The 23073-nt window shown below is 63.5% G+C and overlaps 1 protein-coding gene across 4 annotated transcripts in view; it reads right to left on the reverse strand.

Moving 5' to 3' along the window:
* Positions 1-23073, reverse strand: part of PIEZO1 (piezo type mechanosensitive ion channel component 1 (Er blood group)) — an 89709-nt gene that overhangs the window by 44880 nt on the left and 21756 nt on the right. For 3 of the 4 annotated variants that reach the window (XM_075009164.1, XM_075009163.1, XM_075009162.1), the window contains exons 1-5: positions 16652-16702; positions 14090-14185; positions 6902-7024; positions 2926-2968; positions 1718-1880 (exon numbers count right to left, since the gene is read on the reverse strand). In XM_075009164.1, the coding sequence (XP_074865265.1) occupies positions 1718-1880; positions 2926-2968; positions 6902-7024; positions 14090-14185; positions 16652-16655 (429 nt within the window). In that variant the 5' untranslated portion in view covers positions 16656-16702. Of the gene's footprint in view, positions 1-1717; positions 1881-2925; positions 2969-6901; positions 7025-14089; positions 14186-16651; positions 16703-23073 lie in introns of those variants that run through there. The other variant, XM_075009165.1, reaches the window with a different exon arrangement.

The following is a 23073-nucleotide window of genomic DNA, read 5'->3' on the forward strand; positions in this document are numbered from 1 at the left end:
CAGGTCAGGCGTGGGGGACAGGCCCAGATGACTCTGCTCAGTGGGGCCGAGGGAATCAGAGCAGTCTGTCTGCCTGGGGCGCTTTACAAACAGGCAGAACTAAGCCGCTCTGGGCTCCCTGCCGCAGCAAGCCCTCGGACCCCTGGGGAAACGGGCACAGCGTGGGGCAGGCCGGGCCCAAGGTGGCAGCAATGCCAGAGCTGGGAACTGAAACCAGGGTTCCAATCCTCAGCTTCAGCCCCAGCTGACGTCCCGTCCCCAGAAACGCACCCCCCCGAGAAAACTCCTGCCCCCGTCCATCGGGAACCAGGGCGCCCAAGCCTCCTATCCCACAGAGGGAAACTGAGGCACAACTTGCCCCAGCTGACAGAGGCAGTGGCAGAGCTAAGAGCAGAATCCTTCTCTCCGGAGCTGCAGCCTCAGGCCCCGTTCACTGGGCCCAGCTGCCTCCCCTCTGGCAACCCAGCACGCAGGTAGCCTTCCTCCACAGCCCCTTTTTAGCACACGGCCAGGCCATGCCAGGCTGCAGTTGGCAATCAGCACAGCTGCCCTGGCCAGCGTGAGAACACCAGTGGCTCAGTCACAGGCAGGCAACGCTGGCTCGTGGAGGAGCTGCAGTGCAGCCTGGGCTCAGGGCAGGACAGGCCCACCTGCCCCACCAGAGGCCGCACCTCAGCCCATCCCAGGCCCAGAGTGGAAGAGCCCTTCCCTTGCAGGGGGCTCCTGCTGCAATCTGGAACAGGCCCATCCTTTGCCTGCAGCCTCTGAGAATCCACATGCTCTGGGGCTCAGGTGGGGCAGGGCCCAGGATCTGTGCCCTTGTGCGTGCTGGGGCAGCAGAGCGAAGGACCTCCCAGGAGGCAGCGTTGCCAGCTGTGCCAGGACGCCAGCTCCCAGGAGGGCAGGCTCCTGGCCTGGCTAATCCCATTAGCACATCTGTTCCACAAGTGGCCTCTGGGGCCTCCTGGCCCAGCCGCGCTTCCCAAGCAGCTCCCGCCGCAGCTGCCCCAGTGAACTCGCATTTGCAAAGCCCGTGAGGCAGCGCAGCTTGGCCGGGGCATGCTGAGCAGTGGGCTGGCCGCAGGCAGGCTTGGACACTTCCACGCCAGGGCCCGAAGCCCCAGGAAGACAGGGGGCTCCCAGGCTCAGCGATACCCAGTGGGCCGCACTGGCAGGAGGGGGATTAAAGGGGCGGGACGGTACAATGGGGAGATCGTTTTCCAGCGCGCTATCGCCTTCCATCCCAGAGCGAGCGCCGCAGAAACAAGCCCCAAGCGGGATGGCTTCCCTCCGCCACTGCAAAGGGCGTCGCTGAGCTGCGGCAGTGTTTCAGCTGAGGGGCTGGGCTCCGGAGGTGGGTGGTGCCCCGTTCCCTTCACCAGAGGCTGGCAGGACAAGCCTGCACCCCTGTAATCCATCCTGCTGGCTGGGCTGGGGATCTGGAAAGGGCAGGGCAGTGGCCGGCAAGGAAAGGAACCACCCAGCACCTGGGGACCAATGCCCATCATCCTTGGGCCGGTGGGGCCTGGCCGGGAGACCTTCCCCCACTGCATCCTCCCTGGCTCCTGCTGAGCGACTGGGCACTGCCCAGGGAGAGCGCAGCTTCACCAGCTCCCTCCCACCACTGGGCAGGGGCCCGGCTGAGGCCTGCAGCCCATCCCTCAGGCCCGGCAACCTCCGCCTGCAGAGCAGCCCAGCGCCAGCGGCTGCCTCTCACCTGATCACAGGGCTCGAGCGATGCCAGCCTCCGGCCACGCCCGGCGGCGCTGCCCTGGGGCACGAGGCTGCGGCCCAGGCCCAGGCAGACAGCAGAGACCAGCAGGATCCCCACGTCGGGAGCCACCAGGCGCACAGAGCTGGGGATGTCGTTTAGGTCCAGCCTGCGGGGAGGAGGGGGAGTGAAACACACCAGCCCCTCGCACGGTGCCGTTTTACACCCAGACCCCCGGCCGCGGGGGAAGGGGAGGGAGCCAACTGGCTCAGCCAGGCTTGCTGCTGCACCTGCCACACCTCACAGCTCCCTCGGGTTTGCCCCGGGCGAGACAGCCCCCCCCCCCCCGCAAGCTGATAGCCGAGGAGGGAGCGATCACCAGAACAGACACCTGCTCCACCTTCCCCCGGGGCCAGCGCTGCAGCAAAAGGCCTGAGGTCACTGCAGCGCCCCGCTGGAGCACACGGACGCTCCCTCCAGCCTGGTCTGTGCCCCCCGTACGCTGCTTCCCAGGAAGGGTGTGATGAGCTGCAGGGGTGAGGGTTTTATTCCCCTGGGTGGGTTACACGTGCTTCCTACTGTCCTGGGTGCCTCAGTTTCCCCAGGCACAGCGGTGGTGGGAATTTCAGTGTGATGACCTCTCACACGTAGGCAATGGGCCTCCAGGCCCTTTGTAACCCAGGCAACCAGGTGACCCCTTTCTTCCCCGGGACACAGGACAGAGGCGGAGGAGGGGCCTGGCGGGTTGGAATTGGAACTGGGCTGGTGAGTGGGGCAGTCTGGGCTGGCTGGAGAGGGAGGAAGGAGGACCAGGGACCGGCTCGGGGACCCCTCTGGGCCCCTCTCCCCCAGCTGGATTGTACTGACGGCTTCTGGTTCCTGTGCTGACAAGTCTGTTCTACGCCGTGTCCTTGTCACCTGTCACCTCCTGTTCTCCTGCCGAGCGAGAGTCGCCTCCGCCTGCGGGTGGCGGGGGGGCAGGGCCTGGAGACCCCTCACTCCGTGACAAGGGGTGACACCCAATTCTGAGACACTCCCATAGGAGGGGGAGCAGTTTTCTGAGCCTGCCCCCCATGATCAGTTTCAGGGCCCAGGGCACGGCCAGCCAACCCCTAATCACAGCAGTGGCCGGGCTCCCTATGGCGGCCCCTCCCAGCAGAGCATGCATGGGGCTGCACCTGTCACAGCCCAGCGATGCAGAGATCTGCCCTTACCTGGTGACCCCAATGTGCCGGGCGAGCGTTTCCCATGTGCTGCCTGCGGGGAAGCAAACGGAGAGGGAATTAGCCTGGCAAGGCCACGACTAGACACTCCCAAGTCCAGCAGGTGCAGAGTGGCTGAGCAGGGCCAGCAGAGCCTGATACGCAGCAGAGGGCTGCCTGTGGGAACTGCTCTGCTCAGCCCTGACTAACCAAATGGCTCGAAACCAGAATGTTTCACTTAAAGTAACAGTGCGGCCAGTGCAGGCCTGGAGCCCCAGGCCCAAGTGTGCAAAACCGCATGAGCAAATCTGTGCAACGTTACGGCACAGGGACAGCTAGTCCCACCCCCTCCTGTTTGCACACCCAATTATGGTCTCCGCAAATGCGATCCATTCTGCTTGGCACACTAACTCCCGGGTCAGACCCCTACGTCTCCCCTTCATACAGCACCTTCCAAAGAGCTGAAAACACTCACAGGCCAGCCCGGCTGGGGTTGCTTTGCCCACTGCTGAAATGCAGCCACCTCTGAGGTGGAACGCAGCGACTGTCCAACAGCCGCACAGCATGGGCTGAGGAGAGGGTAAGAAGCTGTTCAATCAAGCTGAGACCGGGGGGAAGGGAATTCAAGGAGCAAAGCGCAATTAGTCAGGCTGGCATCTGGGCTGGACTCTAGCGTTTCCAGCCTGGCTCTGGGGGTGATGCTGTGACCCCAAGTGGGCCAGGACCCTAGCTGTGCCTCCTCATTCCGACCCCTGCAGCTGTAGTGATCTCCCAGCCTGCAAATGGGGAATGGGCACACGGGATCACAGGCCACACCTGGTGCAGCTGAGACCCGTCAGGGATGAATGGGGACCTCAGATTCCTGCCTCACACACCGCCAGTGGGCCCCCGTTGCACAGGGAATCTGCATCCCTACTCTCCAGGAGGGGCGCAGATGGGCCAGCCCAGAACTGGGCTGCTACCCGTTCCAGCAACGTGGAGCTGCTCCTGGGGAGGCAGCTAGTAAAGGACTTCTCCCTATCAGGGTGAGGGCAGCGTGCCAAGAACAGGAGCAAGGGCCAGGAGGGCTGCTGAGGGCTCACGTGCTCTGCAGCTGCGTAGCCAGCTCGAACAGACCAGCATGCGTGGGGAGCTGCTCCGGCCGCGGCAGGGCAGAGGGAGCCCGCGTACCACAGCTGCCCCGTCCCCCACAGCATCTGTGGCCCGCAGCCCTGTGCAGCTAAGCCCAGGGCAAGTGTGCCCCTGCCCCAGCGTTCTTGTGCTGCCCTCTGACTGTCCAGGCCTTCGACGGACCAGACTTCCGCTACAGCGGCATCTCCAGCACGCTGCAGTGAACCTCCCCCTGTCCAGCTGTGCCCCAGAGGGACTGGCATGCCAGGGGCTTTCCCCTTCCCAAGAGGCTTCCCAGCGCCAGGGCCCAGGCCAGCAGGAAAGCCTTAGTTCTGATTTCACACGCCCCCCTGGCTGGAACGATTTCTCGGTCTCTTTCCCGAGAGCTCGGCCGGCTGTTTAACGGGCTGCCCGCCAGGGTGGCGGCAGGCGAGGGTCTCTGCCCGCCAAGCCCTGCTCCCGTTTGACGTCAGACAGCGGCTGGATCGCGTGAACGCCTCTCGCCCAGGCCGTCCGTCCGGATGGCTACCATGGGATGGCCCGGGACCATCGCTGGCTGACAACCCGCTGCCCGGGCCAAACTGAAAGCGGTACCAGGCAGTCCCAACTCTCCACCCCGCCCCGGGGCTGAAATGGAACAGGCCGGGGGGGGGCGGGTACATCTCCTTCACCTTGAGAGTTCCGGGAACGGCGCGCTCGGATTGGCCAAGCACTGTCAGGTGACACCCAGCTCACACCTATATCCTGGGAGCATTCCAAGGGACCCCAGAGCAGGCCCAGGAGGAGCTGGTTTCTGGGGACAGGGGTGACTGCACGCACCTCCCTCTGAAGACCTGCAGGGGCTGGGGAAGGAGAGGGGCTGGGGCAGCCAGAGGGGAGGAGGAATGTTTGCAAGGAGCGGGGACGTTTCTCCTGCCTTGCCTAGGAACGGCTCACTGGCGTGTGCTGCCTTCACCCCTGGCTGTTCCAGCAGGGGCAGGAGAGGCTGCGGAACAAGTGGCGGAAGCCAAGCCTGGCTTTCCGTTCGGGAAACAATTTCCTACTGCCTCCAACTCCACTCGGCAGAGATGAAAGGCCCTGGCCAGCACCAGAGACCAAACAGACTCCACAGGCAAAGAGGACACGGGAGCAGATGGAAGAGCAGGGACTGGAGGGCGGAGGCACATGCCGGCCCGGCTCACCTTGTAGATGCATCTTTAACTATTTTCTCATTGGAGTCTTTAAATATTGTATCAAGTCATTGTATTAAGCCCTGTTCTATAGAAGTGCAGTTCTATTGGTTCCTAGAAGTAGGTAAGGTAAAGAAAAACCTCTCTGCACCCTTTGTTTTTGGATTGCTTAATTGATTGCCCTGTTGAGTGAACAGTAGTAGTAGCAGGCATCCTTCAGTCTGCATAGACTACGGATCACGCCCTTTGAGTTTCAATTGAGGGCTTCATTTAATGGAACAGCGAGAAACCAGCACCTCCAGGTGCTTGCAAAGGTTGGGGAAGGTAGATACAAGACCAGTGAGGAAGGACAACGGAACCTGTGAAGTGGGCCTATTGAAAGAAGATTGAACATATGGGGAGGCCTTGGGAGTCACCAGCAAGTGCCTGCCTTTGAAAGCACCACCCAGAAGAAAGTGCTAAATGCATATTCATAAGATTCGGAGGGGTAGCTGTGTTAGTCTGGATCTGGAACAGCAAGGAAGGGTCCTGTGGCACCTTATAGACTAACAGAAAAGTTTTGAGCATGAGCTTTCGTGAGCACAGACTCACTTCAGTCTGTGTTCACGAAAGCTCATGCTCAAAACTTTTCTGTTAGTCTATAAGGTGCCACAGGACCCTTCCTTGCTGTTCGTAAGATTGCGCTTCCAGGTTATGCAAATGCTTGAGCCGGCTAACTGGTGTCAACCTGCATGCAAGAGAGGACACTATAAAGGAAGGTGTCTTGCACAGGGACACCAGGTTTGTCTTGTCAGCACTGCAGCACCGATCCAGATGGGCAGAAGCCGGGCTCCACCCCGCCCCCATCTAACTCACCTGGCCAGTGCGGTTCAGGGGAGCAATTATCGGTCACAGCAACAAGACAGGTGTGTGTGTGTGTGTGTGTGTGTGTGTGTGTGTGTGTGAGGTTAACATAGCATATGCCTATGATAAGTGTTGATTGCTATACGTGTATTACCAATAAACGGGGCGTTTCGCCTTTTCCCGAGACGACCCTGTGCAGGACTTTTCAGTACAACCTCTCGCCAGCCTGTGCCCCGCCAAGGATGCTGTTCAAGGAGGGCCTCCAAGTACCATCCAAAGACAAAGTGCCAGTGCTCCCGCTGGGTAGCAGGATGGGGCCGGGACATTTTGTAAGGGAGGCAAAGAGGAGCAGAGAACAGGGGACGGGACACACGTGGGACCCAATGGAGCCAAGCCCGTTACTGTTACTGAGAGGCAATGAATAGGTATATTTGCCCCAGAATAGGGAGGGAACGGGGCCGGGAGGAGAGATGGGTCCTGCAGAGTCCTAGAGGGACTCCCTTACCAATTCCAGGCCACTCCTGGGAAGAGACACCCAGCCTGCCGAATGCCCGTGCGGCTGGGACCTAAGAAGCTCCAGTAGCCTCCCCGGCCTTGGACAGCTCGCCCCTAACGACAGCGCTGCATCCAAGCCTGGGGAGGTAGCGCTGGTTTGGGGCCAGCTTCTGTCAGGGGAAGAGCCGCAGTTGAGCGCTGGGGGGCTGGCAAAGGGGCTGAGGTCCCAGCTACGCACACAGTGGGAGAGGCTGGCTCACAGAGCTCAGTCTAGCGGAAGGAGCAACAGGATACATGGGCCCAGTCACAGGGCTGGGTCGGAGCATGACTAACGGGGCTGGGGGAAGGCAGGGAGGGATCTGAGTACTCACAGTTCTGGCCCAGCAGTTGGTCCAGACCAGGCACTGTGTATAGGCATATCTGGAAGACCACGTGTGCAGTGAGGAAGAGGATGCTGGTTCCCAGGAGCGCTTGCAGGAGACGGCCCGTGTGCCCTAGAAGAAAAATAACGGCTGGTTATTAAAATCGCCTGCCCGGCCATGGCACGTTACGTTGTGGCCCCAGCATCCTTCTGTTGCACAGAGGGTGACAGAAGCTGGTGACTCGCCCCAGGCTCTGCAGCCAGACTGTGGCAAGGCTGGGATAAGACCCCCACATTCCGCCAAGTCCTAGCCCCTGCTTCAACCACTACACCCTGCAAGGTGCGGGGTGCCAGGGCCAGAGAGCGCCCGACTGCATCGCCCAGAAACATGCAGCCAACTGCTTACGGGTCCGCGACCACCTGCTGAGCACACACAGCCACCCCCGGCAAGAGCTCCAACAGCAACCACTGCTGGAGGGCCTGCGTCTTGCCACAGGCTAGCGGGGTTTGCAATGCACTGCAGGTGGCCAAGTGGTTAACGCCGCTGTCCCCATCCACGTCCAGCCCAGCGCCAGCATCCCGGCCAGCCCTGCCACCCCCATCCACAGCCAGCCCAACTGCCCCACCCACGCCAGCCCTGCTGCCTCCAGCCACAGCCAGCCCCACCCACGACCAGCCCACCCAGCACCCCATCCATGTCCAGCTCAGCACCAGCATCCTGGCCAGCCCTGCCGCCCCCATCCACAGCCAGCCCCACTGCCCCACCCACGCCAGCCCTGATGCCTCCAGCCACAGACAGCCCCTCTGCCCCATCCACAGCCAGCCCCGCACCGGCATCCCAGCCAGCCCTGCCGCCTCCAGCCACCGCCAGCCCCACTGCCCCATCCATGGCCAGCCCAGCGCCAGCATCAGCATCCTGGCCAGCCCCGCCACCCCCATCCACAGCCAACCCTGCGCTGGCATCCCAGCCAGTCCCTCTGCCCCATCTCACGCTCCCTTCACAGCACCAGAGTGGGAACAACGCACAAAGCTCCCGCCCCAACAGCTGCTGTTGTGGGGTGCTCTCCCCACCCTCACAGAACTCCTCCAACTGGCCACCAGGGGAACAGCCAGTGCCCCCCGCCCCCGCCCCCGGCTCTGCCAGCTGGGTGCCCGGGGCCGTCCTCGCACCCAAGGGGGCCTCCGAACATTCCTGGCAGGGCCTCCTCCACGCCTCCCCTGCCATCTGGCCCAGCAGGAACAGCAGCAGGCATCCTGCAGGCGATGGGAGGAACCAGAGGGCCCTGCCCCACCAGGACCCACCAACCTGGGCTCACTTTCCAATAGGCCGCCAAGCGCCAAGGCCCTGCGGCTCCCTCGGGGGTTTCTCCCCGCAGTATGGCAGGGCAGGGCGTTGGGAAGGGAGGGGAGGAGCCTGGCAGTCCCGGGGCAGAGGGGAAAGGAAAGCGGAGCGCGCCAGGGCACCGCAGAGCTGGGGAGGGAGCGAACTGCTGCAGGAGGTGAGCCACACTGCCTCTTGTGCCAGCCGGGGGGTGGCTCAGGTGCTGCTGACACCAGACCCCTGGAGAGGAGCCCCCAGGGAGGGTCCATAGTGCCCATGGGGCGGAGGAGGGAGCAACAGGGGGCCAGACCTCCGTGCATGCGGCTGGGGCCCAATCTGAAAACGCACAGGAGCCTGGAGGGCTCTGGCTGTGCCCAAGCCAGGCCAGCAGAACGAGATTTCCCCAGGCCCTGGGCACCCATGGCTCCACCCTCCCGTGAAGCAAGAGCCCGGCCATCCTTGGCCAGCCTCATGCTGGGTGTGGTGTGCTGGGGATTAGATACCCACCCCATGGATTGCAGGGTGGGGCTTTTCCTCTCTGCTCCCGATAAAAAGGGCTCAGGACACCACCCGGCACAGGCCCCTCTGGTTCCACCCAGCTGGCAGCGGGCGCCCAGAGCAGGAACGATTAGGGAAAGCTGCCAGCTGTCCCCCAGCCATAGCAGCCTCCCACTGCCCCGCTGCATTGACACAAGGCTCTGCCAGGGCTCAGGCGTGAACCTTGGCACGCCTGGTCGCACTGCTGCCCCTCTGGTACAGATGGGGAAACTGAGGCACGGGTCAGACGGGGTGAGAATTAGGGCCAGGTCACAGCCCAGGGCTCCTCTCACCAAGCCAGAGCCCTAAGATGGCCCTTGGTCCCTCCCAGGAACACACGGCCCCAAACAGCAGGCGTGTTACCCGGGGCAGCCGCTGGCCCCAGTGACAGGCAGCCAGACATGGAAACTCCCGGCTCTGCAGAGATGGTGCAATCCTGCCAGGGCGGTAGTCGCTGCCTGGCAGCTGGGGGCACCTGGGAAAGCAGCTGCCGAGTCCCTGGAAGAGGTGAACCAGACAAAGTCCCCCCCATCTGGCAGCCTCAGGTCCCGCCCTCTTGCCTCGATGACCCCCCAGCCCCTCAGGTCCTGGCTCAGTGGGGACCCAGGACCCATCCTCACCCCCCTGCCATCAAAGCACTTCCCCCGCCTGGGGCCTGCAGCAATGAAAGCCAGCTGGGCTCCCCCCGGCCTGCCAGGGACCCCACCCACCTTCCCCGCAGGCTGTGGCCCGGGCTCAGGCCAGCGTGGAATTTTCCAGTCGCGAGCCACACGGGGAGCCAAAAACCTACAGCCCCTGCTAAAAACCCCAGTCAAATCTTCCACCAGCTGCTGCAAAGCCCCCGAGCGCTCACATGCCTCGTAAACCCCAGGTGCCAGGCCGGGGGGGACGGGACACATTCTCCTCTCCCAGCTGCAGAGACAGATCCTGCAGCTCATGTGGCGTGGGGATGGGCGGGGAGAGAGCAGCCTGGCCCGTCCAACGACAGGTTTTACTGTAAGCCTGTTCTGCGGCTCGCTGGAGGGAGCCGGGTTCAGATGGCGCGAAAGCCCATGAAATATTCAAGGGCAGATGCTTTTAGTGGTGGTGCACGCAGGAGGCCAGCTCTGATTATGGATCTTTTAATTGTTGATGGGGGCGGGCGGTCCTGGGGGCCAGCTGCACAGGCGCTCAGAGGAGGGGAGCCCCGCTCCCCACCCCCCCAGAGCGCCGCCCACTGCATCGCCCTCACGCCTTGGCTGCAGCCGGTTGGCAGGGCCACCGCATGCCCACCTGTGCCCAGCCACGGAAGCCCCCAGGACAGGCTGAACAGTTTTTCTGCAGCTGCTGTGACCCCTCATGTGGCCCAGGCAGAGGAACTGGGCAGCTGCCCGCACCCCCATGGTCCAGCGGCCCCCACGGCAAGCCAGGGGCTGACTCACAGCACCCCCCTCCCTGCTGGAGGGACGCAGCTTGTCTCTGAGGTTTCTGGTTAATAAGCCTGGGGTTTGGAAGGGGCCTATTCATAGCCGGGCCGGGCTATAATTAACAGCGTGCTACCGCCCGGGAGCCACGAGGAGACTAGAGTCACCGAGCTGCCCGGCCTGGGGGAAACCACAGAGGAAGGAGAGAATGTGCCCACTTTAGAACGGGTCACGCCCCCCTCGCCCTAAAAATAACCCCACGGGGCCAGAAACCCTGGCCTCGCGGCCTAGGAGCTACCCGCCCTGCTCCACCAGCTGCTGGGGTCCCAGCCCCCCACCGCCCCAGCCCTGCGGCCGCATGCCCAGGGCCCCTGGAGTCTGGGTCTGGACTGCCCCCCCCGCCACTACGTATGCCAAACGGCTGGGCCAGGTGCTGCCAGTGTGGAGACAAAGTGCTGAGAAGCACAGCTGGGCTCAGCACATCGGCTGACCCCGCTCCCGGGCGGCAGAGAGATCGGCGCCCGGGCAGGCGTGCGGCTGCTGGGCCTGGGGAAGCCGCACGTGCTGGCCTGCAACAATTCACTGGTGGGAGGAGCTCCTGGACATCCCAGGCAGCAACCGCTTGTACTGGTGTCACCAAATTGGAGCTGGCACAATGAGCGGTGGTGGGGTCACCTGAGCTGTCCCTGGGGCTAGCGCAGGGCTCTTCCAGGCAGGCGGCCTGCAGTGATATAACCTCTCTTTACAAGCACCCCTTCCCCAGCCCTGCCGGGGGGCCCGGCCCACTGCTGTCCCGCTGCCCACCCCGGGGAGCCTGAGCAGCCCCTCCCGGAGCTGCTGGAGGCCAGGTGCTGCTGGATTTCCCCTGACTCCCCAGTTAGGTCCAGAGCTGGGGGCCCTCTGTGATGGGGTTCAGGGGTCCCCCTGCACTGCACCCCGTCCGCTGGCAGGAGAGACTCTCACTCAGCAGGTACAACAGCAGGTTTATTAGGCAACAGATGCCCAGTTTCTCACAGAAGCAACAGCATAGCAGCCAGAGACCGTCCTTCCAACCCGTCCTGGGGAGAAGACCCCGAGGGGTGCCCCTCTGGGGTGTAGCTTCCCCCTCCTCAGGCTGGCTGCCTTCCAGCTCTCCCTTTTCCTAGCCTCTAACTGCCGCCCCCGATTCAAACCCCTCTCAGCTCCTCCCTGCTCTTTGTTCAGGCAGAGGTGTCACCTGCCAGTTGTAGCCCCAGGGTCATCCTTAGCCACTGGGAGCTGCTGCTTGCCTCAGACATCCAGCCTGACTCACACATGCACCCCCCCCACTCCATTACACCCTCTCCGAGCAGGCTCTGGCTGCTGATGTTTCTCTGGCACGCAGGGCTCCAGAGCGGGATGCTGCATGTGTCACGCAGAGAGGGGTTATCGCCAGGCCGCGCTGGGATACACCACTGACGCGGAGAGAAAAGGGCAGCGGATTCCCTCGCGGTCCCCCGGCTCTGCACACCCCATGACAGCCGGCGGCCTGCCACGGCCCCCCGGGAGCAGACCGAGCCAATGCAGCAGCATCTCCCCTGAAATGCCACCTAGTCAGGCTGCGGGCAAGGCAGGGGAAAGAGGCAAGATTTCGCACCCCCAGCGTCAGGTGCAGAGCCTTTCCCACCTGGGAGCTGGAGGATGACAGCGCACAGGCAGGACATGCCTGGTACTTCACACCTCCCTTAAGGCCCTGCAGAAGAGGCAGAGTAGACAGGACAATCAGCCAGCTGCCGTCACTACAGCCTCCCCTGGGCTGCACCAGCAAAAGGCAGAGGTCCCAGGGCTTACGCCTCACAAATCAGAGGTGAGCACGCAGCCTGCCAAGCCACAGCAGCCTCACCCCGCAAGGGTGGTTAACATCAGCAACCAACGTCCTGCAAACCTCCCTTCCAGGCCGTGGGGTGCGGCCAGGGCAGGCCAGCCGCCGAGCTGCAGCACCTGGGAGAATCCCAGCCATGCTGCCCCCATTCCACAGTGCCAGATAATCTCAGAGCTCCACTCACCCATCACACGCCCTCCCCATGTCTTCGCCCCGCCCGGCCGTTCCCGGTGTCTCCTTCAGAATCGGCCCTGCTCCAGCGAGCAGCCAGTCCCACCGCCGGCCCAGTGACAACGCCCGCGCAGAGAATGGGAGGCGAGTAGAGGGCGGCGGGAGGGGCGCCTGGCACACTGGGACAAGGGGACAGGAAGAAATTCCAAGTGGGAAAACTCTGAACCAAAGGCAGAAAACGCTCCTGTGCGAACCAGACTGAGGAACTCGCTGCCCCAGGACATCACCAAGGCCAGGAGTTAGCAACATTCAGCCAAGGGCTGACATTGCTCTGGAGAGCTGCATGTGGCAAAGGCCAGGGGGGGCGGGGAGGGTTTTATCCCCCTGATTGGGTTGTGTGTGTTTCCTGCTGTCCTGTGGTAACACCAGGTGGGTGCCTCAGTTTCCCCAGGCCCAGCATCAGTGCACAGTGGTGATGGGAGTTTGATTTCTCACACGTAGGCAATTGGGGTCCATTGGCCTTTGTAACCCAGGCAACCCCTTTCTTCCCCAGGAAACACGAGACAGAGGCGGAGGAGGGGCCTGGCTGGTTGGAATTGGACCTGGGCTGGTGAGTGGGGCAGTCTGGGCTGGCTGGAGAGGGAGGAAGGAGGACCAGGGCCCAGCTCGGGGACCCCTCTGGGCCCCTCTCCCCCAGCTGGATTGTCCTGACGGCTTCTGGTTCCTGTGCTGACAAGTCTGTTCTACGCTGTGTCCCTGTTGCCCGTCACCTCCCGTTCTCCCTGCGGAGAGAACAGCACCCCCCATGCTCTGTGACACTAGAATATCTATTCTACAAACGGTCAAAGCTCCGGCCAGGGTATTAAGGCTCCTGGTTCAGGGCGTAAGCCCAATCGCTCCCTAGTAGAGCCCAGGCAAGACAGAACGCGGGGGAAAATTATCCCACGCCTGCCTAGGGCTGAGCTCTCCCTCCCTCTGGGGCAGGCTGCTGTCACACGCCACACGTCAGACCAGATGGCCCTGGGGGCAAGCCCCACAGGATGAGCACACAGGGGCTGTGCTGAGGAGACAGGGAGACTACCTCCAGGCCTTGTCTGAACTGCCTCGTGGCCCTTATTCCACTCGCCGCTAGACAGGAATGCGGATGAATAAGGCCGCTGTGAATAGACAGGTATGCACTACTGGCCTCTGCTGCGTGGACTCAGAACTGCTCAACTGTGGGTCACAGACTCAATACTGCTAGCAGCTAAGGGAGATTCTCCTGGAGCTCCAGGGGCAGAGCCCTGGGCTCTCTGCCTGCTATTGCTGGGAAGTTCTCAGCGGGCAGGGTGTGCAGCCCGGGGACAAATGAGAGGTGGGCTAGTCTCCTGCAATACCTGGCACGGAGGGGTGTTTTTCTTGGGTGCACCTCCCAGAGTATTAGACAGAGGAGGAGTTTCCTTCTCACCCATTCTACAGCTGGGAAGGCTGAGGCCCAGTTTCAGGATGGGGTGCACCCCTGGCTAGACAGTGGCAGAACCAGGCTGGCTGACACCCTGTCACCTGCTCTACCCACTGAGCATGCCAGCACCCCCCAGCTCCAGCTTGGCTTTCCAGGGGAGAACACCACAGCAGCGGAGAGACAGTTCCGGCTAAAACCCGGGACGTGCCGCGGAGGTAGGGGGGCTGCTCTGCAACAGGAAGGCTCTACTGGCCTGTCTCCAGAACAGGAACACCCTGCAGCACCAGGCCGGCGGCCCCACCCGAGAGTGCAAACGCTCACAGCGGCGCCCCTGGGAAGCACAGCAGCCACCCCGTGACTGCAACTGGGTCTTCACCCAGAGCTCGAGAGGGCAGCACGGCGCCCCCCCAAGCGCAGCACAGAAGGGCGGGGGCGGGGAGAGAGCAAACCACGCGGGCTCGTGCCCCGCCCGTGCCAGCCCTTACCTCTGATGGTGTGCTCGCTGGGGCCCAGGAACCACGGCAGCAGCAGCAGGTAGAGCAGGTACACGAGCGAGAGGGCGTTGAACCGGAACACGCATGCTGTGCGGAGAGGGAAAGGGAGGCAGGTTAGGAATCTAGGCCGTCCTGGGGGCTGCAGGGAGCGGCTTGTGGAACAGGCCCACACGCTGTGGGGAACCCCCAACCTCCAGCAGAGCTCTTCACTGCGCGTCCCTGGAGCCAAGCACGGGCCCAGGAGGCCCCCTCCTGGGGAACCCTCCCCAGTCCCACACAGCATCCAAGCCTGGGCCTGCTCCTCCTTCCTGGGGGCAGCAACCGTGGGCTGACAAGCTCTGACCTCTGCCCACCGCACAGAAGAGTGCCAGCTCTGCCCCTGAAAGTGGGGATTCACCCCCACGTACTCCATGGGAAGCGGGGGGGGCACCGCAACACCCAGCATCAGGGGGTTTCAAGGTGTGGGGTACAGGACAAAACCGAGCGAAGGGCCCTCAGTTTTTGGAGGAGACTAGAAACAGCCTCCCGAAAAAACATCCAGCAACGCCCGAGGCATCGTATGTGCACCACTGCCACCTATTGGGCAAATTAAGACCTGTCTGGCTGTGTGTCATGTCCCCTGTACTGCACACAGCACCTCTCCCTTTAGCTACAGCACTAAGGCTGGTGAGTCTGGAGTCTCCAAGGCACAGGCCCAGCCCCACTGCTTCCATGAGGTGGAGTGTCCCTGCTGGGCAGCGTGGGAAGGCTGGAAGCTCCCAGGCAGCCCTGGGGCAATGTGATATGCCAAAGCTACACAGTTGTACACAGTACAGCCCTGGCGTTCCCGGCTCCCAGCTCTGTCGTCAGGCCACTAGACCATGTCCAGCTCCCCGTATGCCTGACTGCATTCCTAGGCACAGGGGGAGGGGGTTCATGCCCCTTCAGAGAGCTCCAGACCCCCAGTCAGCAAGAGCCCTTCCAGCGTGGGAGCTGAGGGGTGGCTCGGACTGTCTCAGCCCATCACCATGGGGTTTCCAAGCCTGGTCCTTAGCACCGCTTAGTTTGTGCCACAACACGGAATCTCTATTGGACCCCCACAGCCCCACCCCACCCCCATCTCAGCCAGGCCCCCTCTGCCCTCCATTTCCGACATGCCCCCCCCAATACCGGCCCCAGATCTGCCCTTCTCAGACCCCAGACCATTGCACCGGCTCCAACCACAGCACCCTGGCTGAGGTGCTGGGCCATGGCTGAAGTAGGGAAGAGGTCCAGAACCCCATGCCGCCCAGAGGTCCCCAGAACCATGGGCCCCTCGCTACTGCCTTAGCTTGAGGGAGGCCTCTCTGTGTTAGCCAAAGCTCCGCACCCCCACCCGCCCAGCCACGAGCAACACAAGCCTTAAAATACTGATTGAACAGATCTCCACTCAGGCAGGCGAAAGCGTAAGCACCCACGCGCGAGTCAGAGCTCAGTACTGGGGAGAATCTCACCGCAGAGATGTTTCCAGGCCAGGCTCCCCTCCCACAACCCAGCTGGCCAGGATTTTCCACCAGAAGATGGGCCCTGGGGTGATAGCTGCATGTTCCCTTTGAAAGAGAAATAAATCTTGCCCACGGCTGGAGAAGAAGGCGGGGGTGAGGGGGCGAGATGGGAGCAGTGGATTTTGGTGCCAGCCAAGACGTTTGAATGTAGCTGTTTATTTGCAGACCTCCACCCTTATGTCCACAATGCATCCATCCATCCATCCCTCCCTCCCTCTCCGGGCAGCGTTCGCCAGAGAAACCTGCTGTGGTGCTGAAGGGTCCCGTCCCGTCCCCTCCCCATAGAGCCAGTCCTGGGAATGTACCAGAACCAGCCTTTCCGGCACAGCCAGACCCGACAGAGCCACACGTCAGCTGGGGCCCGGAACACACCTTCCCTTGGGCTCCAACCCCCAAACGCGTCAGGGGCTGCAAGGCTGGCCCAGGCCTCCGGGGGGGGGGGGGGGTACATCCTTCTGGGCCACTACATTAGAGAATGACGGCTCCATGGGGCGGGAAGAGGTCACCCAGCCCAATGCCCCGGGCTGACCAAGGGGACGTGTGAACCCCTGGGGTTGGAGCCTGGCCCCTGCCTCCTCCCTCTCCAGTCCGCCAGGGCCAGAGAAGCCCCAAGCACCACAAACCTCAGCTGGCTCAGCCAAGATGCCCAAGCGGGCCGCAGGAGGCACCCCGAGCCCTGTCACGGCTTGGCCACGGCAGGGAGCAGCAGCCAGGTCGGGGAAGGCTTCGCCTCCCCATGCCCGCATTACGCCACCTGCTGCAGAGCAGCAAGTCTGACTGCAGAGCCTGCCTCCTGGGGGTGCCGGGGCCCCAGGACTGCCCAGGCCTCACCAGGACCGAGATTAAACTTCAGCCAGAGAGCGCGGCATGCGACAGAACCTGCAGGAAGCCCTCCAGCCACAACCAGCAATGCTATCCGTGCCTGGTGGCGTTTCTGCCGCCTGTGGGAGAGGCCACCTCTTCCCTGGTACCTGGTCCAGCCAGCCACGATGCTCCCAGCTCCTACTATGCCCCCTTCCCTGCCACTCACCCATCACCGCTGCGACCGGCACTGGCTGGGGCGTACAGCTGGTCCGACCCCTGTGCCATTCACAGTCCTGAATAGATCCGAGCCCCCTCTCAGGCTCCTCTTCTTGACTAACACGCTGACTTCTCCCCAGCGGTCCCTGCAGGCCAGGCTTGCTGATCGCCTCCCTCGCTCTCCTTTGGGCCCTCTCCAGTTCGTCCACGACTTCCCCAGACCCGAACACGGGGCTCCCTCGGAGGCAGAACAAGCACCGAGTGCAGCAGAGCCATCGCCCCCTGCGTCTCGCCCACCTGCTGCGCCCCACGGCGGGGACGTGGGGCCTGAGCCGGGACTGAGCACTGTGACCGTGCCCTGACAGGCCGCTCCAAGGACACGACGGGGAGAAACGCCATCGCGAGTGGTCCCTCTCCAGCCTCCGCTGCCAGTGAAATCCAACACCCACTGGAACCAGCCGTTTGCCAGCAGGCCTTCCGGTGGCCCCCCCTGCCCCAGACATTGGCTGGCACAGCTGTGGCACCCCTGTCTAGGGAGCAGGATGGACGTTGGGCGAGGGCCCTCGTGTGTCCTGATCACCAGCGTCTTTTGTCGGCATGCCCGGAGCACCAACCGTTTAAAGAGCAGCGTCCCTTCTAAGCTCCCAGGAGGGTGGGATGAACTCGGAGCGCTGCTTTCGGGCCTCCGAGAACAGTGGAGAGACCCACAGGGGGCAGGAGGCCTGGGGGTGGGTGGGGGCAGAGAGACACCAAGCTGCTTCTTGGCATGCTCAAGGGATCACACGTCCCATCCCCACTCTGCTGGTGCAGAGGCCGTGGCACCGGGAGGTTTATCAGAGCTCACGCAGGGATCGCTCACACTTTATCAGAGCTCTCGCAGGGATCGCTCACACCACAAGCCTGGCTCCACGCCCACTGAGCTCGGGGAACAGTCAGACCTGCCTCCAAAGAAACTGCCTTGTTCTGCCCTTCCCCTTCCATCAGGGCATCCCAAACTTTCACAGTCACCATTCACAGGCAGTGGGCTCAGGCCCACCCCCTCGCCAGGGACACGGAGGCCGGGCCCCTTGCCCCAAGCTGCAGCGGCTGCCCGATTCCCGTCCTGTGCTGTCATCACAAGATCAGCTCTCCTCTTTGCTGGGGTGTATTTTTAGGCAAATTACAGCTTGTTTTAGGAGCGAAACCATCTGACCGGGTTGGCGCTCGGTGGATTTGGTTCAAACAACGGGCACTGTGCTACCATCAGCCTGTCGGTTTCATCTGCCGCTGGCAAACCCAGGTCTCCCTGGCGAAGCAACGGAGATGTCGCAATCGCGATGCTGGGGTTACGAAAACAGACAGTTCACGGGGCCAGGCCGAGGACGCTGGGATCCTTCAGGTGGGACTCGTCAGCCTAGGTACTATCTGATCAGACCGGGGTTGCCGGGCACTGCTGCTCACACACACCAATCAAATGCCTCTCAGCCGCACAGAATGAGCCCAGACACCACCATTAATTTGTGCCCTCGATTTCTAGCCCCCCTCCCCGTCTTCTGCAGGAATCTAGGCAGGGCTGGGTTGGCTTGCCCACCATTGCATCTGGCCGTTCCCCTCCCTGCAACAACGCAGCAAGGGGCTGTTCGCAAATTGCGGCAGCAGCCGAGGAGAGGCTGGTTTTCTCTGAGCCCCAGGACCTGAGTCACACTTGCAGGAGAATCTCGGGGGGGCGGTTTCAATCCCATCCCTAACCCGGGAGGAACTGGCACTGAGACCCCCACTCCCACCCCAGGCCAGGCGGCAACTACAAAGAGCCTGTAGCGGATTTTGGGCTCGTTGTCTCAGGCCTAGAGGTGCCTTTGACGTGGCCACCTTGGGAAGGGTGGAGTGGGGGGTGGCAGGGGCCTAGGAGAGCCCACGGTGCTGCAGCCTAGTTGGGAACAGCCTATGGGAAGGCAAAGCAGGGCCAGGAAAGCCCTTCTCCCCCAGGAAAGGGACAGGGCGTTGTGCCATGCAGCCCGGGCTCACACCCCCTCCTCCCTGGGGGCTGTGCTGACCACTGGCTCTCCCAGCAGTCCAGCACAGCGCTCGGAGCAACCCCCCGCCCCGCTGCAGATGACCACCAGGCCCTGGGGATGGGGGCAGAGGCGTTGCTGGACATGCCGCCTGCTCCCAGCTCTGATTTCAGCAGGGGGTGGGGGGGTCCGGCTCCCCCCAGTGGGCAGCCAGGCCTCGAGAGACAGATGCCAAGGGAGGAGGGGTCGGAGCGAGCAGATGGTGCCACCAGACCCGTGAGGGTGGGGGGCAGGCAGCTCGCCTGCAGCACACAGCGATGGGTTAACGCAGCCGGGACATCCCCGGGCTCCTACCACCAGACGGGCAGACCCTGCCCTGCCCCAGGCAGGCACAGGCTGGGCCCAACCAGGCTCTCTGCAGGGGAAGCCCAGCAGGGCAAACTGGCCCATTCCTGGCAGGGTGCCCCCCTCCCTCCACAGTCTCTTCCCTGCCGCTCGCTCTGGTGGACAGCTGGTGCCAAAAGCCTGCCAGTCCCGCAGCCCCAAAAGGGGCTGGCTCCCCGAGTGCAGTGCCCACAAGCCCCTGGAGCTGCCCCAGCCCGCAAGCCCCCCTCCAAGCAGGTCTGGCCTCCTCAGGGGGCACCCCAGTGGCTTCCCAGCGTGGCCTGCACCAGCGGGGTGGCCTGCGGCAGCCTGCCAGCAACAGGTGCGGGAGGTGGGCAGGCTCAGCTCAGGGGTATCCCCTGCGCCGTACGACGCTAGATACCCTGAGAGGGGAGTGGGCCAGGCCCGGGCGCTCTGCCTGCAGCGACCTGCATGCCAGCTTCATCAGCACCAAGGGCTGCAAGCTACAGCGCTCGCAAACTGCATGAGCTCATGGAGCAAATATGTCTCTTCCAGTGCCAGCAGCAGCCGGAGCCTGTTGCCAAGAGCACAGACGCCCGACGCAGACGGGCCACGCGGTTTTCAACCCCTCTTCCCAGGACAGCTCCCGGCTCCCCCCAACCCCACCCCCGGGACCTCCACCCTGGGGGGAGCAGAGCCTTGCAGTTAAATCCCCAGGCTGTTAACCCCATCAGCACCAAGATCACCTTCACCCTAGACCCCGCTGTCAGGAAGCAAGTGGCAGCAGCCCTCTCCCCTCCAGAGCAGTCTCTGGGGCTGCTGGGCTGTAGCTGCTCAGAGGGCCCGGTGGGGCCAAGGGGGTCTGAACACAGCCAGCTGCCAGACCGGACTGGCAGGTGGAATCAGACACACCAGCTAAATGTGGATCAGGGTGTGGGGCCGGGGAGGGCCTGGCAGCAGCTCCCTGGGAGAGGTGGGATCACAGCTCTTCCCTGCCAGAGCCACACGCTCCTCCGCCCACCTCTGGCCAGGGCTGGAGCAAGCTACCTGCCTGGCAGAAGCCCGAGCCGTGCTGTCCTGGGGGCACACACACGCCCTGCATTTACCACCTCGCCCCCCGCAAACCCTGTGCTGCAGCAATGCAGAGCTGGGACAGAGGCTATGTCCCACCCCAGAAGCAGCCGCATTTCAGGGGCAGAGGAGAGAGCCTTGCACACATGCAGGGTATTCTCTGTGCAGCTCTGGGCTGGCAGGCCTGCTCTGGGCAGCAGAGAACGGGCTTGGCGACACACAAGGGTCCCCCCCGCAGCAAGGTGAGAGTCAGAGACCCCAGCCACTGAGAGCCCTGCTCCTTGGGACCTGCCCTCCTGCAGCAGGGACGCAAGCCCCCAGGAAAGCCAGGAGCAGCTGCACACGCCTGCAGCCAGCATGAGGGCAAGTGCTGGGAGTGAGCACACCACACACCCCAGCACCAGCCCAGCCGGGGTTTGGAAGAAGGGGGCAGAGGGGGGTGGGATTGCAAGGAGAGGCCCCGCTCTGGAGCGCAGGACACCCTCGGCAGAGGCACCCCACAGGCAGGGACAGGCTCGGGTAGCCAGGAGAGTGTGATACCGGGGACAGTAAGTGGTGGCACCTCAGGGCTGGGCACAGATCAGGTCCACTCTGCAGCCAGGGACAAACCCAGCTGGCCTTTGATCAAAAGGTGTGATTCCTGCACTCTGGCCCCAGCAGCCGGTGCCCCACCCTCGGGCTGGAAGCTGGGACACGGTCCTGGCTCCTGGGAGCCCTTTGCTGCCTGGGGAGGGAGAGAACAGCCAGGGTCCCCCCTTCCAAAGCAGCAAGGGGAGGGCCTGGGCCCAGGTGCCCCTCCCTGGCAGGGCCAGTCCCATAGCTCCAGCACGCTCAGGCCCCTGGGTGCAGGCCCAGCTTGTCCCACTGCCGGCTCCATGGAGCAGCTGCTGCCCCTGGAGCCCTCACCGCTAGGAAGGGGGTGGGGAAGAGCAAAGCAGGCGCCTGCCGCCCCTTTGCCACTGGGGCACCCCTGCGACTGAGCTAGCCAGGACCCCAGCCTCTGAAGGGGAACCCATGGTGCCAGCCCTGGCCCACGGCCCCGGTGCTGCCGGCACAGGGCCGTACCCCGGGATGGAGCCAAAGGGCCCTGAGCTGGCAGCTGGAGAATGTCCGGCCAGTGCTGGCTGCTGATCCAAACCCCTGGTGTTTACACCCCATCAGCCAACACGCCGGCCGCCTGCAGTCCCAGGGCGCAGCCGGAGCCCCAGCCGCACGGGGGTGGGAGTCTGGCTGGAGCCCGCAGGCAGCTGCATGGGCTGGGAGGGAGGGAGGCAGAGCTGCCACAGGCCCCTTCCCCTAGAGCTGGCTCAAAGGTTGGTTTGCTCAGAAGAATTCTCGCAGGTGAGGGCTCTGCAGGACTTCCTGAACACAGCCCCGTCCCTCCCCTTCGCGCCCAGCCAGGCGGGGAACCTGCAGCTCCCACTCCAGAGGCTGCTGAGCAGGTCTGAGCCGCATTTAGCCGGGGCTCTGCCGCCCGGGGCCCAGCCCCACCGCCTAGAGCCGCCCCACCCTGCAGCCCGCAAGCGCCGGGCTGGGAACGGCCCCTCAGGCTCGGGTCACGGAGCAAACAAACCACCCAGCCACGGCGACTCTCTCCGGCCCTGGCCCAGCTCTTCTCTGGGATCCACTGGATGCCTTAAGTGGCTGGGGGTAAAATAAACTTTTGCTGGCGTCTCTGGCTCTGAGAAAAGCCAGCCCAGCCCAGGCCGGGCTCCCAGAGCAGCGCTGGGAACCAGCATGACTGGGCCTTGGAGGGCACCCCACGTCCTGCCCCCTGGCACTGCCACTCCAGGCTCCCTGAGCGAGCCTGGCAGCAGGGTCTGCTGCAGCGCATTGCCAAGTGCGGACAAGCCCAGGGGGACGGGCTGCAGTTCACACCCACCTGGCGCCCCAGGGAATGCGAGAGACCCAGGGGCAGCAGTGCATCAGCCCTAGTGCTGCCCAAGCTCCTGGGACCCCAGAGGGCCCCATGGCTCACCCCACTCTGTGCCCGGCTGCAGAGCTGAGCTGGCACCTTGGTCACGGGGGGCGTGCTGACCCTGCTGGGCTTGTGCCCGGACAAACCAGGCCCAGCTGCGGCCAGCACGCCAAGCTGGGCCACAAAGGAGCCTTCACGCTAGCCAGCTGTTCTGCACAGCCTGGCCTGGGCCCAGCTCAGGGCAAGGCCCCTGCGCAAGCCGGCAGGCAGGCAAAGAGCGGCGGTACGTGGCTGTGCTGGGGTAGAGGTTCCCTGGAGAAGGGCAGCTGGGGAGAGCCTATGACGGCAGGCGGAGAGAGCACAGCCTGACAGCGGTGGGTGACATCTGGCAGCCTTCGCGCCCTCGTTGTTTTCGGCTGATCGGAGGAAGCAACAGGCTTGTCATGTGCGCCTGGCTGTTATCACGGGGAGCCACGCAGCGCCCCAGGACGAGGAACGCGTCTGGGCACATGACAGGCAGCCAGGAAATCTGCCCCCCCCCCCCCCCCCCCCCAAACAAACAAACCAGAGGAGAAATCACAAAACCTCCTGTGGCAACTGGGGGAAGCAGCAGAGAAATCCCAGGTTAGCTTCTGCCTCCCAGCCTGGCCCCAGGGCCATTCGAACCAGCAGCCCAGGGAGTTGGTCTGAGAGTTTGCACAGGGTCATGTGCAATCGCCACAGCTGGGCTGGGCGGATTCTGCACCAATTGCCAAGAGCCTTTTCAAGAACCTGCTCAGCAAGTTATGGAGCCGGGAAGCCTCCTGGTACAGGGGAAAGAGAGAAGGAGGCCCGGCCCCACGAGGTTTGCTAGCTGCAGACCCTGCCTGCGCCAGCCGCCAGGCAGCTTGTTTGACAGCGGCTGGGTGGGCCACTCAGCCTGGGATGGGCACGCCAGCAAAGATGGGCACCTGCTGTCTTTCAACCCCGTCGTTGGCTCCAGCAAGGCTGGGCAGGAGGCCCCAGGAACAGGGCCTGGCCTTGCTCTCAGAGCCTCATGCACAGCCTCCGCTCCTGCATCCTTCAGGAGTCAGACCTCAGCTCTCCCCCCCAGCAGCGGCGCCAGCG

Source organism: Carettochelys insculpta, chromosome 14, assembly GCF_033958435.1.
Source record: "Carettochelys insculpta isolate YL-2023 chromosome 14, ASM3395843v1, whole genome shotgun sequence".
Classification (NCBI taxonomy): Eukaryota; Metazoa; Chordata; order Testudines; family Carettochelyidae; genus Carettochelys; species Carettochelys insculpta.